The 21010-nt window shown below is 40.8% G+C and overlaps 1 protein-coding gene across 1 annotated transcript in view; it reads right to left on the bottom strand.

Annotated features, from left to right (window-relative positions):
- Positions 1-21010, bottom strand: part of b4galnt4a (beta-1,4-N-acetyl-galactosaminyl transferase 4a) — a 141742-nt gene that overhangs the window by 46633 nt on the left and 74099 nt on the right. The window contains exons 3-5 of the mRNA XM_058408524.1: positions 20454-20549; positions 2566-2661; positions 145-235 (exon numbers count right to left, since the gene is read on the bottom strand). Coding sequence (XP_058264507.1) covers positions 145-235; positions 2566-2661; positions 20454-20549 — 283 coding nt within the window. The remainder of the gene's footprint in view (positions 1-144; positions 236-2565; positions 2662-20453; positions 20550-21010) is intronic.

Here is a 21010-nt window from a genome sequence, read left to right as displayed (position 1 = left end):
CAGAGTTTATGAGCACAGCTGCTAGGAGTCATGTGCACTGGTTTCTAACACTCTATAACGGTGTGTACTCTGAGGCTGGAAGTTCTATTTTTGTGATAGACTATGTGAATGAGGTATGAGCCTGTAGCTTCGTTAAATGATTACCGTCTTTGTACGGATGAATGTAGCCGAATACTCTCAAGCCGTAGTTTTTCCATTTGGGCGCAACAGCCAGTTTCTTCACTACAGTTCTTGTCTAGGGAGGCAAACAAAATGAAAGTTATAATAGTCAAGATTGTGTTCATTCTTACACGTGAGCATGCAATCATACACGATTATACACACAGACTCACAACACAATGACCCCCATTTCCCATTTAGCAATTAGTAAATCTGCATGTAAATGTCTTTTATAGACACAAAGCCAAAACATAATCACCACAATTTTTTTCATTATTATGTGCTTGTGCTTATGATTCAAATTTTATTTGCCATATACACGACCACGCACAGTAGGGCATGTAGTAAAATGTTTTTTAGACTGCATCATAAAAAGAATTTCCAAAAAAAATATAATTTAACTATACAAGTAGAAAAAGGGATCATAAAGACAATATACACAGATCAGGCATAACATTATGACCACCTGTCTAATATTGTGTTGGTCCCCCTTTTGCTGGTAAAAACAGCCCTGACCTGTGGACATGTGGACTTCACTAGATCCCTGAAGGTGTGCTGTGGTATCTGGCACCATGATGTTAGCAGGATCCTTTAAGTCCTGCAAGTTGCATGGGGCCTCCATGGATCGGACTTCCTTTTCGCACATCCCACAGATGCTTGGTTAGTTTGAGATCTGAGAAATTTGGAGGCCAAGTAAATACCTCAAACTCGTTGCTGTGCTCATCAAACCATTCCTGAAAATTATTGCTTTGTGGCACAGTGCATTATCCTGCTGAAAGAGGCCACAGCCATCAGGGAATACCGTTTCCATGAACGGGTGTACACGGTCTGCAACAATGCTTAGGTAGGTGGTACATGTCAGAACCAGCAGAACATTGCCCAAAGCATGACACTGCCTCCACCGGCTTGCCTTCTTCCCATAGTGCATCCTTGTGCCATGTGTTTCCAGGGTAAGCGATGCACACGCAGCCGGGCATCCATGTGATGTAAAAGAAAACGTGATTCATCAGACCAGGCCATCTTGTTCCATTGCTCCGTGGTCTAGTTCTGATGCACTCTGAGGTGCACAAGGGTCAGCATGGGCACCCTGACTGGTCTGCAGCTATGCAGCCCCATTCTCAACAAACTGTGATGCACTGTGTATTCTGACACCTTTCTATCCGAACTAGCATTAACTTTAGCAATTTGAGCAACAGTAGCTCATCTGTTGGTTCGGACTTGGCTGCCCATGACCCTATCGCTGGTTCACCACTGTTCCTTTCCTTGGACCACTTCTGATAGATACTGACCACTGCAGACCGGGAACACCCCACAAGAGCTGCAGTTTTGGAGATGCTCTGATCCAGTCGTTTAGCCATCACAATTTGGCCCTTGTCAAACTCGCTCAAATCCTTATGCTTGCTCATTTTTCCTGCATATAACACATCAACTTTGTGATCAGTGTTACTAACTTCACCTGTCAGTGCTCATAATGCTGTGGAAAAGCCACACACAGTCAAGTCTAGAAACTCAAGGTTCTAAGTAATAATTGTCAGTAATGTGCATACATTTGATAACTAGTTAAGCAAGCCCTTTCTGAATTAAATGTATAATAAGAAAAGCTCAGAGAGAGAGAGAGAGAGAGAGAGAGAGAGAGAGAGAGAAACAACTAAAAGAAATGCAGCTTGCACTAAATATTCAGTAATGTAGTAATGTAGCTGAGCCTTTGTAGTACATCAGGCACCACAGGCATACACTAACTCTTCACTCATCACCAATCCTGATTTAATCTAACTACCAAGATAGCCTAGTTAGTTATCATCATATGATCTTACTATGCTGCATGACCTGCCACTGTACACAATCCATGGTTCAAAGCCCAGCTGATATTTAACAGCTACCCTTTCCTATATAACCCACCAAGTTCAGAAGCGAATAAATAAGCAGAGGAAAAGAGATTTTCCAGAAGCAAAAAAGAGTAGCAAGTAGTAGTAGTATTTTTACTGCTTGTGACAATAGTGTGGTTTATTAATTATCTATTTATTCATGTAGAGTTTATTACACATTATGTATGTAATTATTATACACATTAATCTTTTTTATATTTTACAATGTAAATGAACTTATCAGAGTTTAAAATTTTAATAAAAAGCACTAATGATGCCCAATACACTTATATTGCTATATTGTCCAGTGCTTATTATTAATATTTAATACAGAGTTATCAGCAGTTATCTGAAAATATAATAATAATAATAATAATAATAATAATAATAATAATAATAATAATAATAATAAATTTGAAAAATGTCTTCAAAGCAAGTTATTTGTGTAGTAGGTGACAGGAGGATGTTTGTAGATATGGTGTGACATGAGAAGAGAATCACACAAGGTCAAGAAAACAAACACCACTGGACTCATACTCACATGGGGGAAAAGAGGAAAATGAAGGTTCTTTCTGAGCTGAGCAGTGGATGAGCCACACCAGTCTTCAAACACGTGCAGGTTTGCCTGACCCTTATACTGTGAGGGCAGAAAATAATAAAAGAGAGGGAGAAAGAGATAAAGATATCATTACAGTGGACAGTGCAACTACTGACAGCTTAAAAAAAAGCCCAGAAATTTAATGACTAACAGAAAGGAAAACAACAAAAAAGTAAAAACATGTAAAAAACTTCTGAGTTCACATGGGATTAAACTTAGAAGAGTAATATAAGCATGAGAGAGATGAGTACAGAGAGCAGGGATAACCTGAGGAGAAGGAATACAGAGGAGGCTATAATGTTAGTTCTCTACTCATCTCTCTACTGGGACAGCTCACCTGCAAACCTGCTGCAGGAAGACCTGCAGTGCTCAAATCCTCAGAGAACAGCTTATACATTAATAATACAAGACTACAGTCAACAGCCTGTGAGGGCCGGCATGCTGCAGGGTACACGCATGCACACACACATCTCATTAATATATATATATATATATATATATATATATATATATATATATATATATATATATATATATATACACACACACACACACAATTTACACACAATATTAAGCAGGTAGTTTTAATGTTATGGCAGTGTGTGATCAGCCATAACATTAAAACCACATGCTTAATATTGTGTATGTCCTCCTTATGTTGCCCATAGGGACAGTGGTGGCATTAAGGCTCTGGGGGTGTTGTTTGGGGTGCTGCCATTGCTACTCCATGGGTGCTGTATCATGGCTGAACTCTGTGCTCTAACCCCATAGTTGGGATATGCGAAGAAAGAATTTCACTGTGCTGTAATGTATATCTGAAAAATAAAAGCTTCTACGTCTATAGTGCTGCAAGTTGCAAGTTGGGGCCTTCATGGATCAGAGTCGTTTGGCCGGCACATTCCACATATTCAGTCAGTTTGAAGTCTAGAGAATTTGGAGGCCAAGTCAACTTTAGCATTATTCTGCTGAAAGAGGACCATGTTTGGTAGGTACTAACCACCACATATCAGGAACACCCCACAAGACCAGCCATTTTGGAGATGCTCTAACCCACTCACAATATGAGCCATGTTAAAGTCACTTGCCCATTTTTCCTTCTTGTAACACATCAACTTTGAAAACTGACTGTTCACTTGTCTAATATTCCCATCCCATTGTAACAAATGTGGTGGTAGCTCAAGTGGTTAAGGCTCTGGATTGGTGATCAGAACATTGGGTTTCAAGCCCCAGCATCGCCCAAGCTAACACTGTTTCCGGAATGCTGTATCATGGCTGACCCTGTGCTCTGACCCCAACCCTCCAAGAATGGGATATGTTAAGAAAGAATTTCATTGTGCAGTAATGTACATGTGAGAAGTAAAGGCTACTTATTTAAGATAATCAATGTTATCAAATTCACCTGTATATCTAGAAATATATATATATATATACATTTCTAGATCCAAAGAACAACAACTAAACAAAACAAAACAAAACACTGGCACAAAGCAGAAAATCCTCATCCTTGTGACATGCCAGAGTTGAACAGTGTTAGGTGGCATGAATATGGATGGCTTTAATGTCTTTCCAATGTCGATTAAGCCAATTCCAATAACCTTGGCCATGTCTTTAGCTCCATGATGGCTCATTTTCACCCCCCTGCCTCAAGACATGATTGTCTCAGACAGGGGAAGGCCATCAGTAAGTTACTGTTTATTCTTTGCTGTTAACTTGGCATTGATTCCTCTCTCCCACTGCTGCGTTCCCCAAATGAGATCAATAAAAGAAGATTAGAGACAGTTCGTCCACAAGCCTTTTCACTGTCCATAGCGGCAGACGGAGGCCTCTCAATTAAACTCAATTAAACCTTGTGTTCATATGTAGCGACCTGCTGCTCTATTTCTGTCTCTCCTGGTCCTGTTGCTAGCCCTGGTTTCTGTGTCAGGGAAAGTTATCTTGCCATAATCCAGGAGGAGGCAGAACTAAGCCCTATCCAGTAACTCATTCACAGCACCCACCAACTGCTGTTTTTACTTCTGAATTTTATCACATAGTTTAAAATAGGCCAGAGATTACCAGACATATGTCTATAAATACACTCAAAAAACTCTTTTTATTTTCTGCTATTTTCTACATTCATCAAGGAAGAAGATATCTATGGATACTTTATTGATCTTTATTATTACAGCAGCTACAGTCTGAGCTGAGATGAGCCAGAATGAAAAATGTTATGCATAAGAATTAACAGCAAAAAATAGTGGTAAGTAGCAGGACAGCTATTTCCCAGAGTGTCCTCAAGCTTGTGCTACGTTCTGGCTCTTGTTTTGAGTTATGTTGTCTGAGCTAAAGACCTGCTCACATTGTACGCTAAACTACTGTAGTGTACCTAATAATCTGTTCTCTTTCTCTGTTATCCAATTCAATTCAATATTTATCCCAAGGGGACAATTTAAGGCATGCGGAGTAGTTAAAAAAGATCAGTGCAAATACAAAATAAAATAAAATAAAATAACAATTGTTGTAACGATGATAAATGGAATAAGTCCGTTAGTGCAAAAAGCTTTCAGTAAAGATCTGTATAAAATATCTGTGAATGAATATAAACTGTTTAAACTGTGAAAATAGCCAAACCAAAATAAGAGGAAGAAGAAGAAAGATAGAAGAAATAGATGGATGCATATATTAAGAAATTAAACTTAAAGTGAGAATATTGTTGTGCAGTATGGAAACTTCTGTATGTAGCAGCAACATTAGAGTTATTGTCACAGATGTTAAGCTGATCATCATATCGGACCTCATACTTCTTCTTTTTGAAGCATCTGCACACATGTCTGCTATCCTGGATGCCCTTTCTGAAACAGTTTATGTCCATTGCTTCAGTAGCTAATCTGACCTTGACAATGAAAATTTGTACTTCCTAATAACTGCTGCTGTAATCATGAACCTGTCCTGTGCTCAGTACTGTGTGTCTTTTTACTCTTCTGCACCTGTACATGTGAATGATTTATAATGCCTTTATCCAGTGACAGTGAGAAGTGGATGACTTCCTTTTTTAAGCCTGGTTTCTTCCTCATGTTGTCTAAATTAGTTATTGTTGTCACCAGAGCCTCTAGGAATCTAAAAGAAGCTGCTTGGCGACAATTGTTAAAAATCCTTCGCAAGTAAAATTGAACTGAACTGAAAAACAGCAAGCACTACAAAACTATAAATGAGAAATAATAAATAATAGATTAATCATATATTTTATATGGCTTATCATATATATGACGTACGGCTAGTTTTACATCCGTGGTTTTATAGCCCAAGGCTTTTGCAGTGATTCTGTACGTCTGTGAATGTTTCACCTCTCTGCAACAAATTCCCCACGTATCTCCACAGAGCAATGGGTGAGGCAACAAACTTACTGTAACCTGACTCTCTCTCTCTGTTTCTCTCAGACACACACACACACACACAGCATGCTTCTTATCCATCTGCCTTAGTCTTTAGAATTAGAGTTATGGCTGTATTAGTCTGTCTGTCTGGTTAACATGGCTCTGTGTGTGTGTGCGCGCGTGTGTGTGCGGGTGCGGGTGCTCGCTCAGCTGCTATGTAAAGCTAAAAGCTCTGAACACATGCCAGCTGCTAATGACTCTAAGAGACCAAAGGCATTCCACCCACCACACACTCGCTAAGTATGCCCATAGTGTGATTGCGTGTGTGTGTGTGTGTGTCTTCAATACAATGCAGTAACACACAATGGCCTACAAAGCAGAATATATATTTAATAAAGGAAGGTTTATATATATATATATATATATATATATATATATATATATATATATATATATATATATTGTGTAGAATAAATTTGGAGAGTTCTGCTGTTTTTCTCTGTTATATAAGAGCTTCAGAAGTTGAAAGAAAGGCAGCATTTCATGTGAAAGCAAAGCTATCCTGAAAATTAGCATCCCTGTTGAGGAAACAAGAACACGGACATAAATCTATACATAAAAAGATGTATTCTGAAATCTGGACTCTATAGCAGATTTTGTTGGCCAAGGACCACCCAAGAGGATGTCTGTCTGACTGACTGACTGACTGTAAAGCAACCAATCACAGTTTGTTTTGTTCAGTGTCATGTTTAAGGGCATGAAAATGTGAAGTCCTGGACAAACAGACCAACGTGCAACCACAGATCATTCATTTAATAAAGCCAAGCGAATTAATTAGTCTATACCATGAACTTCATGAAAATCCAGCGTTTATTTGATCCTCATAAGCACTTCTCATAGACAAAGTTGTAACCATGACAACTTCCTTCTTCCATGAGAGAAACAGAGCATCACAACAGCTTTGTTTCCAGGTTGAAGTTAAAATACATGAACACACACGGAAATCCTGTAGAATCCAACCAATCAGATGATGACTTCAAAACCCCTGAAATGTTTCCGATTTTGTGCGCCGTCTGCATCAGGCGCTCAGCCAACGGTTTGTGAGCATGCCGTCTGAGGCTAAGACTGTTTGCAATGTGTCTTGTAATGCAAACGTGTCTATGTTTTATCAAATCCTAGTGGCCCTGTGAGTTACAAGATAGTGTGTCATCCTGAGTGCACAAGGATTCATTCATTCATTAACAGTAGGCACTTTACTCCGCTCAGGTTTGTGGTAGACCTGGAGCTTATCCCATGTACACCACACCCTGAGTTCCTGGGAAAAGCTCCAGATCCACCACAATCCTGACCAGAGCAAAGTGCTTACTGTTGTTGAGCGATTAAATTCTAGTGGCAGAAACTTAGCTCTAGACATTCATTTAGAACTGTGAGTCCATTTTGGAAGTGGGTATATAATTTAAGGAAATTATACACAACTCTTTCAGCCAATCACTGCATCCTACAGGCTAGTGCTACTGTCTATTTCGAAGGAAGGAAGGAAGGAAGGAAGGAACAAACAAACAAAGAAGGGAGGAAGAAAGGAAGGAAGGAAGGAAGGAAGGAAGGAAGGAAGTTTAATAATGGTCTTTAAATGTGTTTTCCTAGTCCCTGGTGTGCACTGCTGGTTGAGTGATGCTCTCAGAAAGTTTGTTCAGTTTTGTTTCTCAAGAAACTGAGCTTCACTAATGCATGTACACTCTCTCGGCAGATACAGGCTCTATATTTAACCTAATAGAGCTCCAAATGTAGCACGTCTGTCTGTGTGTATGTGTGTGTATGTGTGTGTGTGTGTGTGTGTGTGTGTGTGTGTGTGTGTGTGTCTGATGATGATGCATAAAAACACCTTGCAAACACATGTCTACTAGAATGACAGGTCTCTTAAAAAAGACCTTCAGACACAGAAAAGAAAAGATCACACCTTTTCAGTCCCAAAGTCTACAGCGGCTTCTTCTATCAACCTAGCTTTGATTTCAAAATGCTAACAATATGCCCAGATGACCTTGCCATCACTCACTCAAGGTCGATCACTGTTCAGGCCAGTAGATTATCAGAATCTCAGCAGCATTAGAGATCCTCCACAGTTCATGGACCTCAGCCACCTGCCTCATGCATCACTTCCCACATCCCATCACCAGCTCTAAAAACAGGTTGCCAGGTGACATAAATATGGCACCACCCTTCAGGATGACGTGTGACACGAGGTTCTCAAAAAATTGCTGTGGGCATCTAATGCACCTTTATTCCCCGGTGGTGAAACCTCAAATGCATTTTAACGAGCAGTCCCCATCATAAATGTTCCATCAGAATGTGTGCTGGAGAGGATGTGGTGCTGCAGATAGGACTGTATATTACAGATGCCAGATAAAGATCATCTCCAGTCTGCACATGACCTTTTTACCCCGCAGTAATCAGTCCCCAGGAGATTGGTGCAATATAGACCACATTCACTTTGATTGCCTGATGGTATGTAATGGCTGCAGGTAACTGCCATGCCAAACTGCTCGTTATAAAGAGTTGAAGAAAGATGGAGAAAAACAAACAAAAACAAAATGTTAATGGGAAAATAAAATATGTAAAGAAAAATAGAAAAGTAATGGTACAATGTTTCTATTCAAGAGAAACTTTGAGTTCTGGTTGTCTACTGTGGCTGATATGAGACTAACATCTTGAAGGAAGGAAGGAAGGAAGGAAGGAAGGAAGGAAGGAATGGAAGGAAGGAAGGAAGGAAGGAAGGAATAAAAAGGAAAGGAAAGGAAGGGAAGGGAAGGGAAGGGAAGGGAAGGGAAGGGAAGGGAAGGGAAGGGAAGGGAAGGGAAGGGAAAGGAAAGGAACAAAATTCATTGTTCTTTTTTTCTAAAATACTGAAGAAATGGTGAAGAAGCTGATAAACAGCAGAAGGCAACTGAAACGTCAATGCAAACCAATATCACGTAAAAACATATTTCAGTCGCTGAAATAGCACTTGAATGCTCCTCATTATCACCATAATGAACTCATTAACAGCTCCATAATAACTTTTATCTGTTTTCAATAGGATTGTGATGAATACATTTAAAAAAAATGAAAGATACTGTTCAATGCCTGTGATAAGACCACACTGTAGACTATCCCAAGCTGCAATCCAATCACTCTGTCCTCTACAACTCTGTGTGTCAGTCAGATCCTGGTCATCTGTTCACCCATGGAGGTCAGCAGTCTTTCAGCTTCTCAGCTTTCAAAATATCCAAACAAATGTCAGAGAAGGGACTGTGTCTCAAGGTCAAGACAAACTACAAAGATGCAGTAGCGAGGAAGAAAACCCAGCAAAGACCGCAAAACATAGCAAAATACCTCATTCTTGTTATATGACATTTATATATATATATATACTGCCATACTGCTTATGTCAGTGGATAAATTCACAATGGGAGATGGTGGATATGGTAAATTTGCTCTGTTGTGCCTAGCCGTCTGGCTGGAGAGCAGAAAGCATGTGGTAATTAGCTGCGTCTTGCCGGCAGCAGGTCATTACTACAGCACAATGGTATTTTGGCAGACGGTAGCATTCAGGCTCGACGTGATTGCTCCTTGTCAGAGACTGTGTTGGCCTTGTGGCACTTTCACACACACCTGTGACTGGCTCTTCAGCTGTTCTCACTTTGGTTAAGAGTTGGAGTTGACCAATAGCAGCTGCTCCTTAACTAAGATAAAAAAGGGGTGACATATATCATGTGCCAATAACACCAAATGAGTCAAGATGCTAATAATGTACTATGCACTTCGAACCATGAGCTTCACAATCACATCAGGGGTTATTCTCTCATTGTTTATGTAAACTAACAATAACACAAAAAATCCTACCAGGGATAGGAAAATTGTTCATATATGGGTGGGATATGAGTCAGATGTCTATGATACATTATGCAAATATGGTTCAAAAAGGGGTTGTATCCACATGTACATAAAAACTAAGTTATATTTAGTTATATTTATATTTATAATAGGTATACAATTCTTTATTAATGCAGTTATGCACAAGTCATGATTATAATGCATTCTGGACTGTACTAATTATTATCGGGTATTAATTGATGTGAGAAGTATATTTAACTCCATGCTTCTATTTAAAGGGGCGGCAAAGCTTAATAGCACAAATACATGTAAGATATGTAGTTATAAAATGAATCTTTATTAGTGGTGATTCATGTAAAGTAAAGGGTTATTATGTGGGGTATGAGGTTATGAGTGTAAGGTATGAGGTTACGAAGAGTGTGGGGTATGGGGTTATGAGTGTGGTGTATGGGGTAATATGTGTGGGGTATGTGGTTATAAGGGTGGTGTATGGGATTACGAGTGTGGGATATGGGGTTATGAGTGTAGGGTATGGGGTTATGAAATGAAACAGCCTTTATTTGTCACATATACATTACAGCACAGTGAAATTCTTTCTTCGCATATCCCATCCTTGGAGGTTGGGGTCAGAGCACAGGGTCAGCCATGATACGGCGCCCCTGGAGCAGAGAGGGTTAAGGGACTTGCTCAAGGACCTAACAGTGGCAACTTGGCGGTGCTGGGGCTTGAACCCCTGATCTTCCGGTCAACGACCCAGAGCCTTAACCACTTGAGCCACCACTGCCCACAGGTATAGGGTTATAAGTGTTAAGTATGGGGTTATGAGTGTGGGGTATGGGGTTATGAGCGTGGGGTATGGGGTTATGAGTGTAGGGTATGGGGTTATGAGTGTGGGGTATGGGGTTATGAGTGTAGGGTATGAGGTTACGAAGAGTGTGGGGTATGTAGTTATGCGTGTGGGGTATGGGGTTATGAGTGTGGGGTATGGGGTTATGAGTGTGGGGTATGTGGTTATGAGTGTGGGGTATGTGGTTATGAGTGTGGGATATGGGGTTATAAGTGTAAGGTATGAGGTTATGAGTGTGGTGTATGGGGTTATTAGTGTGGGGTATGGGGTTATGAGTGTAGGGTATGGGGTTATGAGTGTGGGGTATGGGGTTATGAGTGTGGTGTATGGAATTATTAGTGTGGGGTATGAGGTTATAAGTGTAAGGTATGAGGTTACGAAGAGTGTGGGGTATGGGGTTACGAGTGTGGGGTATGGGGTTATGAGTGTGGGGTATGTGGTTATGAGTGTGGGGTATGGGGTTATGAGTGTAGGGTATGGGGTTATGAGTGTGGGGTATGGGGTTATGAGTGTGGTGTATGGGGTTATTAGTGTGGGATAAGAGGTTATAAGTGTAAGGTATGAGGTTACGAAGAGTGTGGGGTATGTGGTTATGAGTGTGGGGTATGTGGTTACGAGTGTGGGGTATGGGGTTATGAGTGTGGGGTATGTAGTTATGAGTGTGGGGTATGTGGTTATGAGTGTGGGATATGGGGTTATAAGTGTAAGGTATGAGGTTATGAGTGTGGGGAATGGGGTTATTAGTGTAAGGTATGGGGGTATGAGTGTAGGGTATGGGGTTATAAGTGTTAAGTATGGGGTTATGAGTGTGGTGTATGGGGTTATTAGTGTGGGGTATGAGGTTAGAAGTGTAAGGTATGAGGTTACGAAGAGTGTGGGGTATGTGGTTATGCGTGTGGGGTATGGGGTTATGAGTGTGGGGTATGGGGTTATGAGTGTGGGGTATGTGGTTATGAGTGTGGGGTATGTGGTTATGAGTGTGGGATATGGGGTTATGAGTGTAGGGTATGGGGTTATGAGTGTGGGGTATGGGGTTATGAGTGTGGTGTATGGGGTTATTAGTGTGGGATAAGAGGTTATAAGTGTAAGGTATGAGGTTACGAAGAGTGTGGGGTATGTGGTTATGAGTGTGGGGTATGCGGTTACGAGTGTGGGGTATGGGGTTATGAGTGTGGGGTAAGTGGTTATGAGTGTGGGATATGGGGTTATAAGTGTAAGGTATGAGGTTATGAGTGTTGGGTATGGGGTTATGAGTGTGGGGTATGGGGTTATGAGTGTAGGGTATGAGGTTACGAAGAGTGTGGGGTATGTAGTTATGCGTGTGGGGTATGGGGTTATGAGTGTGGGGTATGGGGTTATGAGTGTGGGGTATGTGGTTATGAGTGTGGGGTATGTGGTTATGAGTGTGGGATATGGGGTTATAAGTGTAAGGTATGAGGTTATGAGTGTGGTGTATGGGGTTATTAGTGTGGGGTATGGGGTTATGAGTGTAGGGTATGGGGTTATGAGTGTGGGGTATGGGGTTATGAGTGTGGTGTATGGGGTTATTAGTGTGGGGTATGAGGTTAGAAGTGTAAGGTATGAGGTTACGAAGAGTGTGGGGTATGTGGTTATGCGTGTGGGGTATGGGGTTATGAGTGTGGGGTATGGGGTTATGAGTGTGGGGTATGTGGTTATGAGTGTGGGGTATGTGGTTATGACTGTGGGGTATGTGGTTATGAGTGTAAGGTATGGGGTTATTAGTGTGGGGTATGGGGTTATTAGTGCAAGGTATGGGGGTATGAGTGTAAGGTATGGGGTTATTAGTGTGGGGTATGGGGTTATTAGTGCAAGGTATGGGGTATGAGTGTAAGGCATGGGGTTATTAGTGTGGGGTATGGGGTTATTAGTGCAAGGTATGGGGGTATGAGTGGAAGGTATGGGGTTATGAGTGTGGGGTATGTGGTTATGAGTGTGGTGTATGTGGTTATGAGTGTAAGGTATGGGGTTATTATTGTAAGGTATGGGGGTATGAGTGTAAGGTATGGGGTTATTATTGTAAGGTATGGGGGTATGAGTGTAAGGTATGGGGTTATTAGTGTAAGGTATGGGGGTATGAGTGGAAAGTATGGGGTTATTATTGTAAGGTATGGGGGTATGAGTGTAAGGTATGGGGTTATTAGTGTAAGATATGGGGGTATGAGTGGAAGGTATGGGGTTATGAGTGTGGTGTATGTGGTTATGAGTGTGGTGTATGTGGTTATGAGTGTGGTGTATGTGGTTATGAGTGTGGGGTATGTGGTTATGAGTGTGGTGTATGTGGTTATGAGTGTAAGGTATGGGGTTATTATTGTAAGGTATGGGGGTATGAGTGTAAGGTATGGGGTTATTATTGTAAGGTATGGGGGTATGAGTGTAAGGTATGGGGTTATTAGTGTGGGGTATGGGGTTATTAGTGCAAGGTATGGGGGTATGAGTGTAAGGTATGGGGTTATTAGTGCAAGGTATGGGGGTATGAGTGGAAGGTATGGGGTTATGAGTGTGGTGTATGTGGTTATGAGTGTGGTGTATGTGGTTATGAGTGTAAGGTATGGGGTTATTATTGTAAGGTATGGGCGTATGAGTGTAAGGTATGGGGTTATTATTGTAAGGTATGGGGGTATGAGTGTAAGGTATGGGGTTATTAGTGTAAGATATGGGGGTATGAGTGGAAGGTATGTGGTTATGAGTGTGGTGTATGTGGTTATGAGTGTGGTGTATGTGGTTATGAGTGTAAGGTATGGGGTTATTATTGTAAGGTATGGGGGTATGAGTGTAAGGTATGGGGTTATTATTGTAAGGTATGGGGGTATGAGTGTAAGGTATGGGGTTATTAGTGTAAGGTAGGGGGGTATGAGTGTAAGGTAGGGGGGTATGAGTGTAAGGTATGGGGTCATTAGTGTAGGGTATGGGGGTATGAGTGTAAGGTATGGGGTTATTAGTGTAAGGTATGGGGGTATGAGTGTAAGGTATGGGGGTATGAGTGGAAGGTATGGGGTTATGAGTGTGGGGTATGTGGTTATGAGTGTGGTGTATGTGGTTATGAGTGTGGTGTATGTGGTTATGAGTGTGGTGTATGTGGTTATGAGTGTGGGGTATGTGGTTATGAGTGTGGGGTATGTGGTTATGAGTGTGGTGTATGTGGTTATGAGTGTAAGGTATGGGGTTATTATTGTAAGATATGGGGGTATGAGTGTAAGGTATGGGGTTATTAATGTAAGGTATGGGGGTATGAGTGTAAGGTATGGTGTTATTATTGTAAGGTATGGGGGTATGAGTGTAAGGTATGGGGGTATGAGTGGAAGGTATGGGGTTATTAATGTAAGGTATGGGGGTATGAGTGTGGGGTATGTGGTTATGAGTGTGGTGTATGTGGTTATGAGTGTAAGGTATGGGGTTATTATTGTAAGGTATGGGGTTATTAATGTAAGGTATGGGGGTATGAGTGTAAGGTATGGGGGTATGAGTGTAAGGTATGGGGTTATTAGTGTAAGGTATGGGGGTATGAGTGTAAGGTATGGGGTTATTAGTGTAAGGTATGGGGGTATGAGTGTAAGGTATGGGGTTATTAGTGTACGGTATGGGGTTATGAGTGTGGGGTATGTGGTTATGAGTGTGGGGTATGTGGTTATGAGTGTGGTGTATGTGGTTATGAGTGTAAGGTATGGGGTTATTATTGTAAGGTATGGGGTTATTAATGTAAGGTATGGGGGTATGAGTGTAAGGTATGGGGGTATGAGTGTAAGGTATGGGGTTATTAGTGTAAGGTATGGGGATATGAGTGTAAGGTATGGGGTTATTAGTGTAAGGTATGGGGGTATGAGTGTAAGGTATGGGGTTATTAGTGTACGGTATGGGGTTATGAGTGTGGGGTATGTGGTTATGAGTGTGGTGTATGTGGTTATGAGTGTAAGGTATGGGGTTATTATTGTAAGGTATGGGGGTATGAGTGTAAGGTATGGGGTTATTAGTGTAAGGTATGGGGGTATGAGTGTAAGGTATGGGGTTATTAGTGTAAGGTATGGGGCTATGAGTGGAAGGTATGGGGTTATGAGTGTGGGGTATGTGGTTATGAGTGTGGTGTATGTGGTTATGAGTGGAAGGTATGGGGTTATTATTGTAAGGTATGGGGGTATGAGTGTAAGGTATGGGGTTATTATTGTAAGGTATGGGGTATGAGTGTAAGGTATGGGGTTATTAGTGTAAGGTATGGGGGTATGAGTGTAAGGTATGGGGTTATTAGTGTAAGGTATGGGGGTATGAGTGGAAGGTATGGGGTTATGAGTGTGGGATATGTGGTTATGAGTGTGGTGTATGTGGTTATGAGTGTAAGGTATGGGGTTATTATTGTAAGGTATGGGGGTATGACTGTAAGGTATGGGGTTATTAATGTAAGGTATGGGGGTATGAGTGTAAGGTATGGGATTATTAGTGTAAGGTATGGGGGTATGAGTGTAAGGTATGGGGTTATTAGTGTAAGGTATGGGGGTATGAGTGGAAGGTATGGGGTTATGAGTGTGGGGTATGTGGTTATGAGTGTGGTGTATGTGGTTATGAGTGTAAGGTATGGGGTTATTATTGTAAGGTATGGGGGTATGAGTGTAAGGTATGGGGTTATTAATGTAAGGTATGGGGTTATTATTGTAAGGTATGGGGGTATGAGTGTAAGGTATGCTGTTATTAATGTAAGGTATGGGGGTATGAGTGTAAGGTATGGGGTTATTAATGTAAGGTATGGGGGTATGTGTGTAAGGTATGGGGTTATTATTGTAAGGTATGGGGGTATGAGTGTAAGGTATGGGGTTATTAGTGTGGGGTATGTGGTTATGAGTGTGGTGTATGTGGTTATGAGTGTAAGGTATGGGGTTATTATTGTAAGGTATGGGGGTATGAGTGTAAGGTATGGGGTTATTATTGTAAGGTATGGGGGTATGAGTGTAAGGTATGGGGTTATTATTGTAAGGTATGGGGGTATGAGTGTAAGGTATGGGGTTATTATTGTAAGGTATGGGGTTATTAATGTAAGGTATGGGGGTATGTGTGTAAGGTATGGGGTTATTATTGTAAGGTATGGGGGTATGAGTGTAAGGTATGGGGGTATTAGTGTGGGGTATGTGGTTATGAGTGTGGTGTATGTGGTTATGAGTGTAAGGTATGGGGTTATTATTGTAAGGTATGGGGGTATGAGTGTAAGGTATGGGGTTATTAATGTAAGGTATGGGGGTATGAGTGTAAGGTATGGGGTTATTATTGTAAGGTATGGGGGTATGAGTGTAAGGTATGGGGTTATTAATGTAAGGTATGGGGGTATGTGTGTAAGGTATGGGGTTATTATTGTAAGGTATGGGGGTATGAGTGTAAGGTATGCTGTTATTAATGTAAGGTATGGGGGTATGTGTGTAAGGTATGGGGTTATTAGTGTAAGGTATGGGGGTATGTGTGTAAGGTATGGGGTTATTAATGTAAGGTATGGGGGTATGTGTGTAAGGTATGGGGTTATTAATGTAAGGTATGGGGTTATTAATGTAAGGTATGGGGGTATGAGTGTAAGGTATGGGGTTATTAATGTAAGGTATGGGGGTATGTGTGTAAGGTATGGGGTTATTAGTGTAAGGTATGGGGGTATGTGTGTAAGGTATGGGGTTATTAATGTAAGGTATGGGGGTATGTGTGTAAGGTATGGGGTTATTATTGTAAGGTATGGGGGTATGAGTGTAAGGTATGGGGTTATTAATGTAAGGTATGGGGGTATGTGTGTAAGGTATGGGGTTATTAATGTAAGGTATGGGGGTATGTGTGTAAGGTATGGGGTTATTAATGTAAGGTATGGGGGTATGAGTGTAAGGTATGGGGTTATTAATGTAAGGTATGAGGGTATGTGTGTAAGGTATGGGGTTATTATTGTAAGGTATGGGGGTATGAGTGTAAGGTATGGGGTTATTAATGTAAGGTATGGGGGTATGTGTGTAAGGTATGGGGTTATTAATGTAAGGTATGGGGGTATGAGTGTAAGGTATGGGGTTATTAATGTAAGGTATGGGGGTATGAGTGTAAGGTATGGGGTTATTAATGTAAGGTATGGGGGTATGAGTGTAAGGTATGGGGTTATTAGTGTAAGGTATGGGGGTATGAGTGTAAGGTATGGGGGTATGAGTGTAAGGTATGGGGGTATGAGTGGAAGGTATAGTGTGATGAGTATAAGGTATACGACTATGAAACTAAGGCATGTAGGACTGGCCCGCTGTCATGACTTTGGCAGCATCTCCCAAGCACTCCACCTTCCCTGACTATTAACATCTGCTGTGTTTCACAGCTCATTTTCAGGACTGTATATTTATCCACCCCTCAGTGTCTCAGTTTGTGATGTCTCGCACCTTTCCACGTGTTTGCACATTGCTGTCACTTTGTTATTGTTTTGCATAGTATAGCAGGCGCTTGTGTTTGTCTTCTGTCTTCCTGTTATGTGGCTAGCTTAGTCTTCTGCCTATCCATCAGCATCTTATGCTAACTAGTTTTAAGCCAACAGAGCTACCTTACCTGTAACTGTGTTACTGTACATCTTGCCATAACCTAGCTGTTATCTTAGCATCAGCCTTCTTCCTGTTTTGCTCTCATGCCTTGTTCTAACTTTGAAAATGATACTGGCTTTACTTTAGGCTAGTTTGGCCTTTTGCTTGTTTATTCTGCCTCTTTAGTTTGTGTTTATGAGTCTGTTATTTATATGTGTATCCATGTATTCATTAAAATATTCAGCTTCTTCAATTCATCCACTGACAAATCTTCGTTGTATCCTTGAGTACTTGCCAACTGAGGCAACAAAATTTTGTATTTGTTTTGATTAAAAAAAGAAAGATCTTGGTTATTCGTCATGGATGTGACCATGATTATATAAGATACTGAGTAATGATGTTTTCTTACCAGAATGAAAAAATAACATAGATTCGGATTATAAAACATGGTTATTGGATCAGATTTGACACCATTTTTAAATCCAATCCACATATTTCATGCCATGAACTCAATGTGAAGTTGAGTGACACAGAACAAGCAAGAAATCGTCTTAAAGCTTGTCAGGATCATGCTTGTGGTATTCTGTATAATTCAGCAACACTGAGTCAGCTTGACGTCAGCATCAGGTATCAGTTAGCTCGGCTATTTCATACTGAAAATGGAAAAATGAGACATATATTCATCCTGACCTCACATTTGCTGTACCCTTATTACTGCTCTATTGACTAAATAAAAAAAAATTTCCACATGGTTTACAGACGGTTTGCATCACTTACCTTATTGCCTAAGGCAAATGAGGCGTACCAAGATTATCTGTCAGTCATTCACCTAGAACCTGAGCAATCTGGCTTGGTGTAATGCTTCTTGAGTTCACAGTAAATTGCCGCCCCCATTATTTTAAGCAAGACAGCCAGAACTAGGCAACAATGATTAGAAAGGTAATTCCGCAGCAGCACAGTGTGCCTGAAATGATATTCCTCAATTGCAAATTGACTTTGAGACACCACTGGGGAAATGAAGTGTGCCTCTTCAGTCAGCAGCAAATTAAACAGAAATCTGAAAAACTAAACCTTGCAAAGATATTTTAATAATAGGAGCTAGTAATGTTGTAGGTCTTGCTGTGTGCCCTGCTCTAAACCAGGCATGGAGACGTGATCAACTGAATGCATGCACGATAAGGGCAGAGAATGTACGCAGGAATTTTCTGAAGGTTTATATTTTGTAATCTTTAGAAGTATTTCTTGATAAGAATCAATATTTCTCAACATGGCGGTTTAGTGGTTAACACATCTGTCTCACACCTCCAAGGTTTGATTTCCGCCTCTGCTCTGTGTGTGGAGTGTGCAGGTTCTCCCCATGCTTCTAGGGTTTCCTCCATGGGTCCAGGGTGTCCCCTTCTTTGTATCCCAAATAATCCTGGTATAGACTTTGTGGCTCCAAAAATGGACATATGTTTCTTTATTTTCTGGCCTGGAAATTGGAAAAGCTATAAGAATAGAGAACCTAGCTTCTTAGATTTTACTTTCACAGCATATGGCAGATGCTCTTATCCAGATCTCATTTTATACAACTGAGCAATTGAGGGTTAAGGACCTTGCTCAGGGGCCCAGCCGTGGCAGCTTGGTGGACCTGGGATTCAAACTCACAACCTTCCAATCAGTAATGCCTTAACCACTAAGCCACCACATCCCACATCTCCATAAAAGTTCCCACATGCCACATCTCCTTAAAAATAATGTTTTTAACATGTAGTTCATTTCCCTGATCAGTGTACGATCCTTCTGAACCAATTCCTTAAAATGTCCACCACTGAAGATCTTGTTATTTTGGTCCTTCTGAAAGTAGTATCATATCATTTTCCCTCTCCTATCTCCAGCCCCAAGCACTGAGCATGTATCACTCAGTAATAAATCATCTTACAGGGAAAATGTGTCATGAATAACACTTCACACTTATTTTAAACAGGAAGTGGTGTGGCATAGCAGAAGGTCACATTGCAGCCTCACTACAGCCTTACTATCTCTGTTGGGTTTCACATATCTGGGTTTTCTGGTTTCCTTGCTGCCTCCCAAAAACCTGAATGTAGGCGGATTGGCTCTGCTAAACTTCCTGTAGCTGTGAATGTTTCCTGTATCTCAATGGTGTCCCATTCAGTGTGTGTTCACAGGATCCATGGCTCCAGATCCAGTGCTATGCCATCCAGAATCACTCTCTAATGGCTGCTTACAAGGCATACATTGTTTCAACACAGTAACTGAGGTGATTTGAGTATAAGGAGAAGGCTTGCCAGTATTACAAACAGCTTCTTTAAGTGTAAGCAATTTTTAGAGGGATAACTTACGATAATGTATTTTGGCTACTCACTTACTTGTGTGCTAAAAGTGGACACGCAAGAAGATTTTATTTCATTTTAAACTCGCTATGCAGGACATAAAGGACTGTCTTTAATAATGATAAACAAGCGTGACAATAGACTCTCGTAATAATGTATCTGTCTCTGCCAATGCACGCACACACACACACAAACACACACTTACACACACACATCTGAAGCACTCTTGCTTATGGATTAAGAGCACTCACCTGAGTTTAATCATAGCACTTCTTTCTGTATTTTAATGTGCAGAAATCAATATTAAACTAATAAATACAACGGGCAGCCCAGTTATTTATAACTCAGATGAGGAAGCGTTCTTCTGTATCACTCATGTCTGCTGTGTTCAGATTGATCTGTGCTTTCTACATGGTAAAGGGAACACAAGATACACTCGCCATTCAAGTGGCTCAGGTCGAGAGAACCCTGTTATTTGGCATTTGGAGCATGTGCTAGCTTATGATTCAGGCAGTTTAGCTAGCTGGCATGAAATCAGACAGAAAAATATCAAGAATTTCACTATTTTCCTCAGATGTTTTGTTAAGTTGATAATTTGTCTAACTTACACTCGATATGAAGAACGATTGCACTGATCATATGCTAACAGAATCTCAGTGGGCTTTCAAAGGCTTGTGTTAGTTACAATTTCCTAACGAATCTTCATTTCTTATTTAAATTTTTCAATGCTAATCTTGAATTCCAGGCTGCTTTTGAAACTGCTGGAGGATGTTGCGTACTTCTAGGTAGAACCTGGAGTTATCAAAACATATGCATATAAACAAGCTGTTCTTATTTTAGGAAAGTGATCATTATGGTGCCAAATTCCTAATCAAAGTAAAGAGCAATGATGCAGGCTAACCTCAGGTTTCCATGGCAACTTCTTGTGCTTCTTAGCAAGAAACTTCAGGATCTTAGACTGATCTCTGTCAGCGGCAGAAACATGAAACTCATCCTCCTGAGAGAGAGAGAGAGAGAGAGAGAGAGAGAGACTTCAGGTAAATCATATGTGATCAAATAAAAACAGATGTGTTCTGTATCTGCGCTCCAGTGCCATTTTGATATGATGTCTTTTAACTCATATTGCTCATACGGTTATATTATTTGTTAGCAGACCTGTAATCTAATGTCATTTAAGAATCGATAAAAACTGCACTGCAGACAAGATACTGTTTATCTCAGAGTATCTCCTCTGCATGGAGCATGAGAAAGAGCTGAAAACTCTTCTTTGAGTTGAGTGGAAAAAACTGAGCATCATATAAGAATAAGGTGGTTTTCACACAGGTCACGTTTGCTGAGGTCTGAATCTGACTGTGATTGTTCCTTTGGTCTGGTTTCACTTGATTCTACCGAACCCTGGTGTATTTGCGTTCATCTTACATCATCACAAATGCTCATGGAGAACACAACACACCTCAA

The sequence above is a fragment of the Hemibagrus wyckioides genome, linkage group LG14 (assembly GCF_019097595.1).
Source record: "Hemibagrus wyckioides isolate EC202008001 linkage group LG14, SWU_Hwy_1.0, whole genome shotgun sequence".
NCBI classification, from domain to species: Eukaryota; Metazoa; Chordata; class Actinopteri; order Siluriformes; family Bagridae; genus Hemibagrus; species Hemibagrus wyckioides.
Note: the sequence above shows the minus strand (reverse complement) of the source record. Positions and strands in the feature narration are given on the sequence as shown.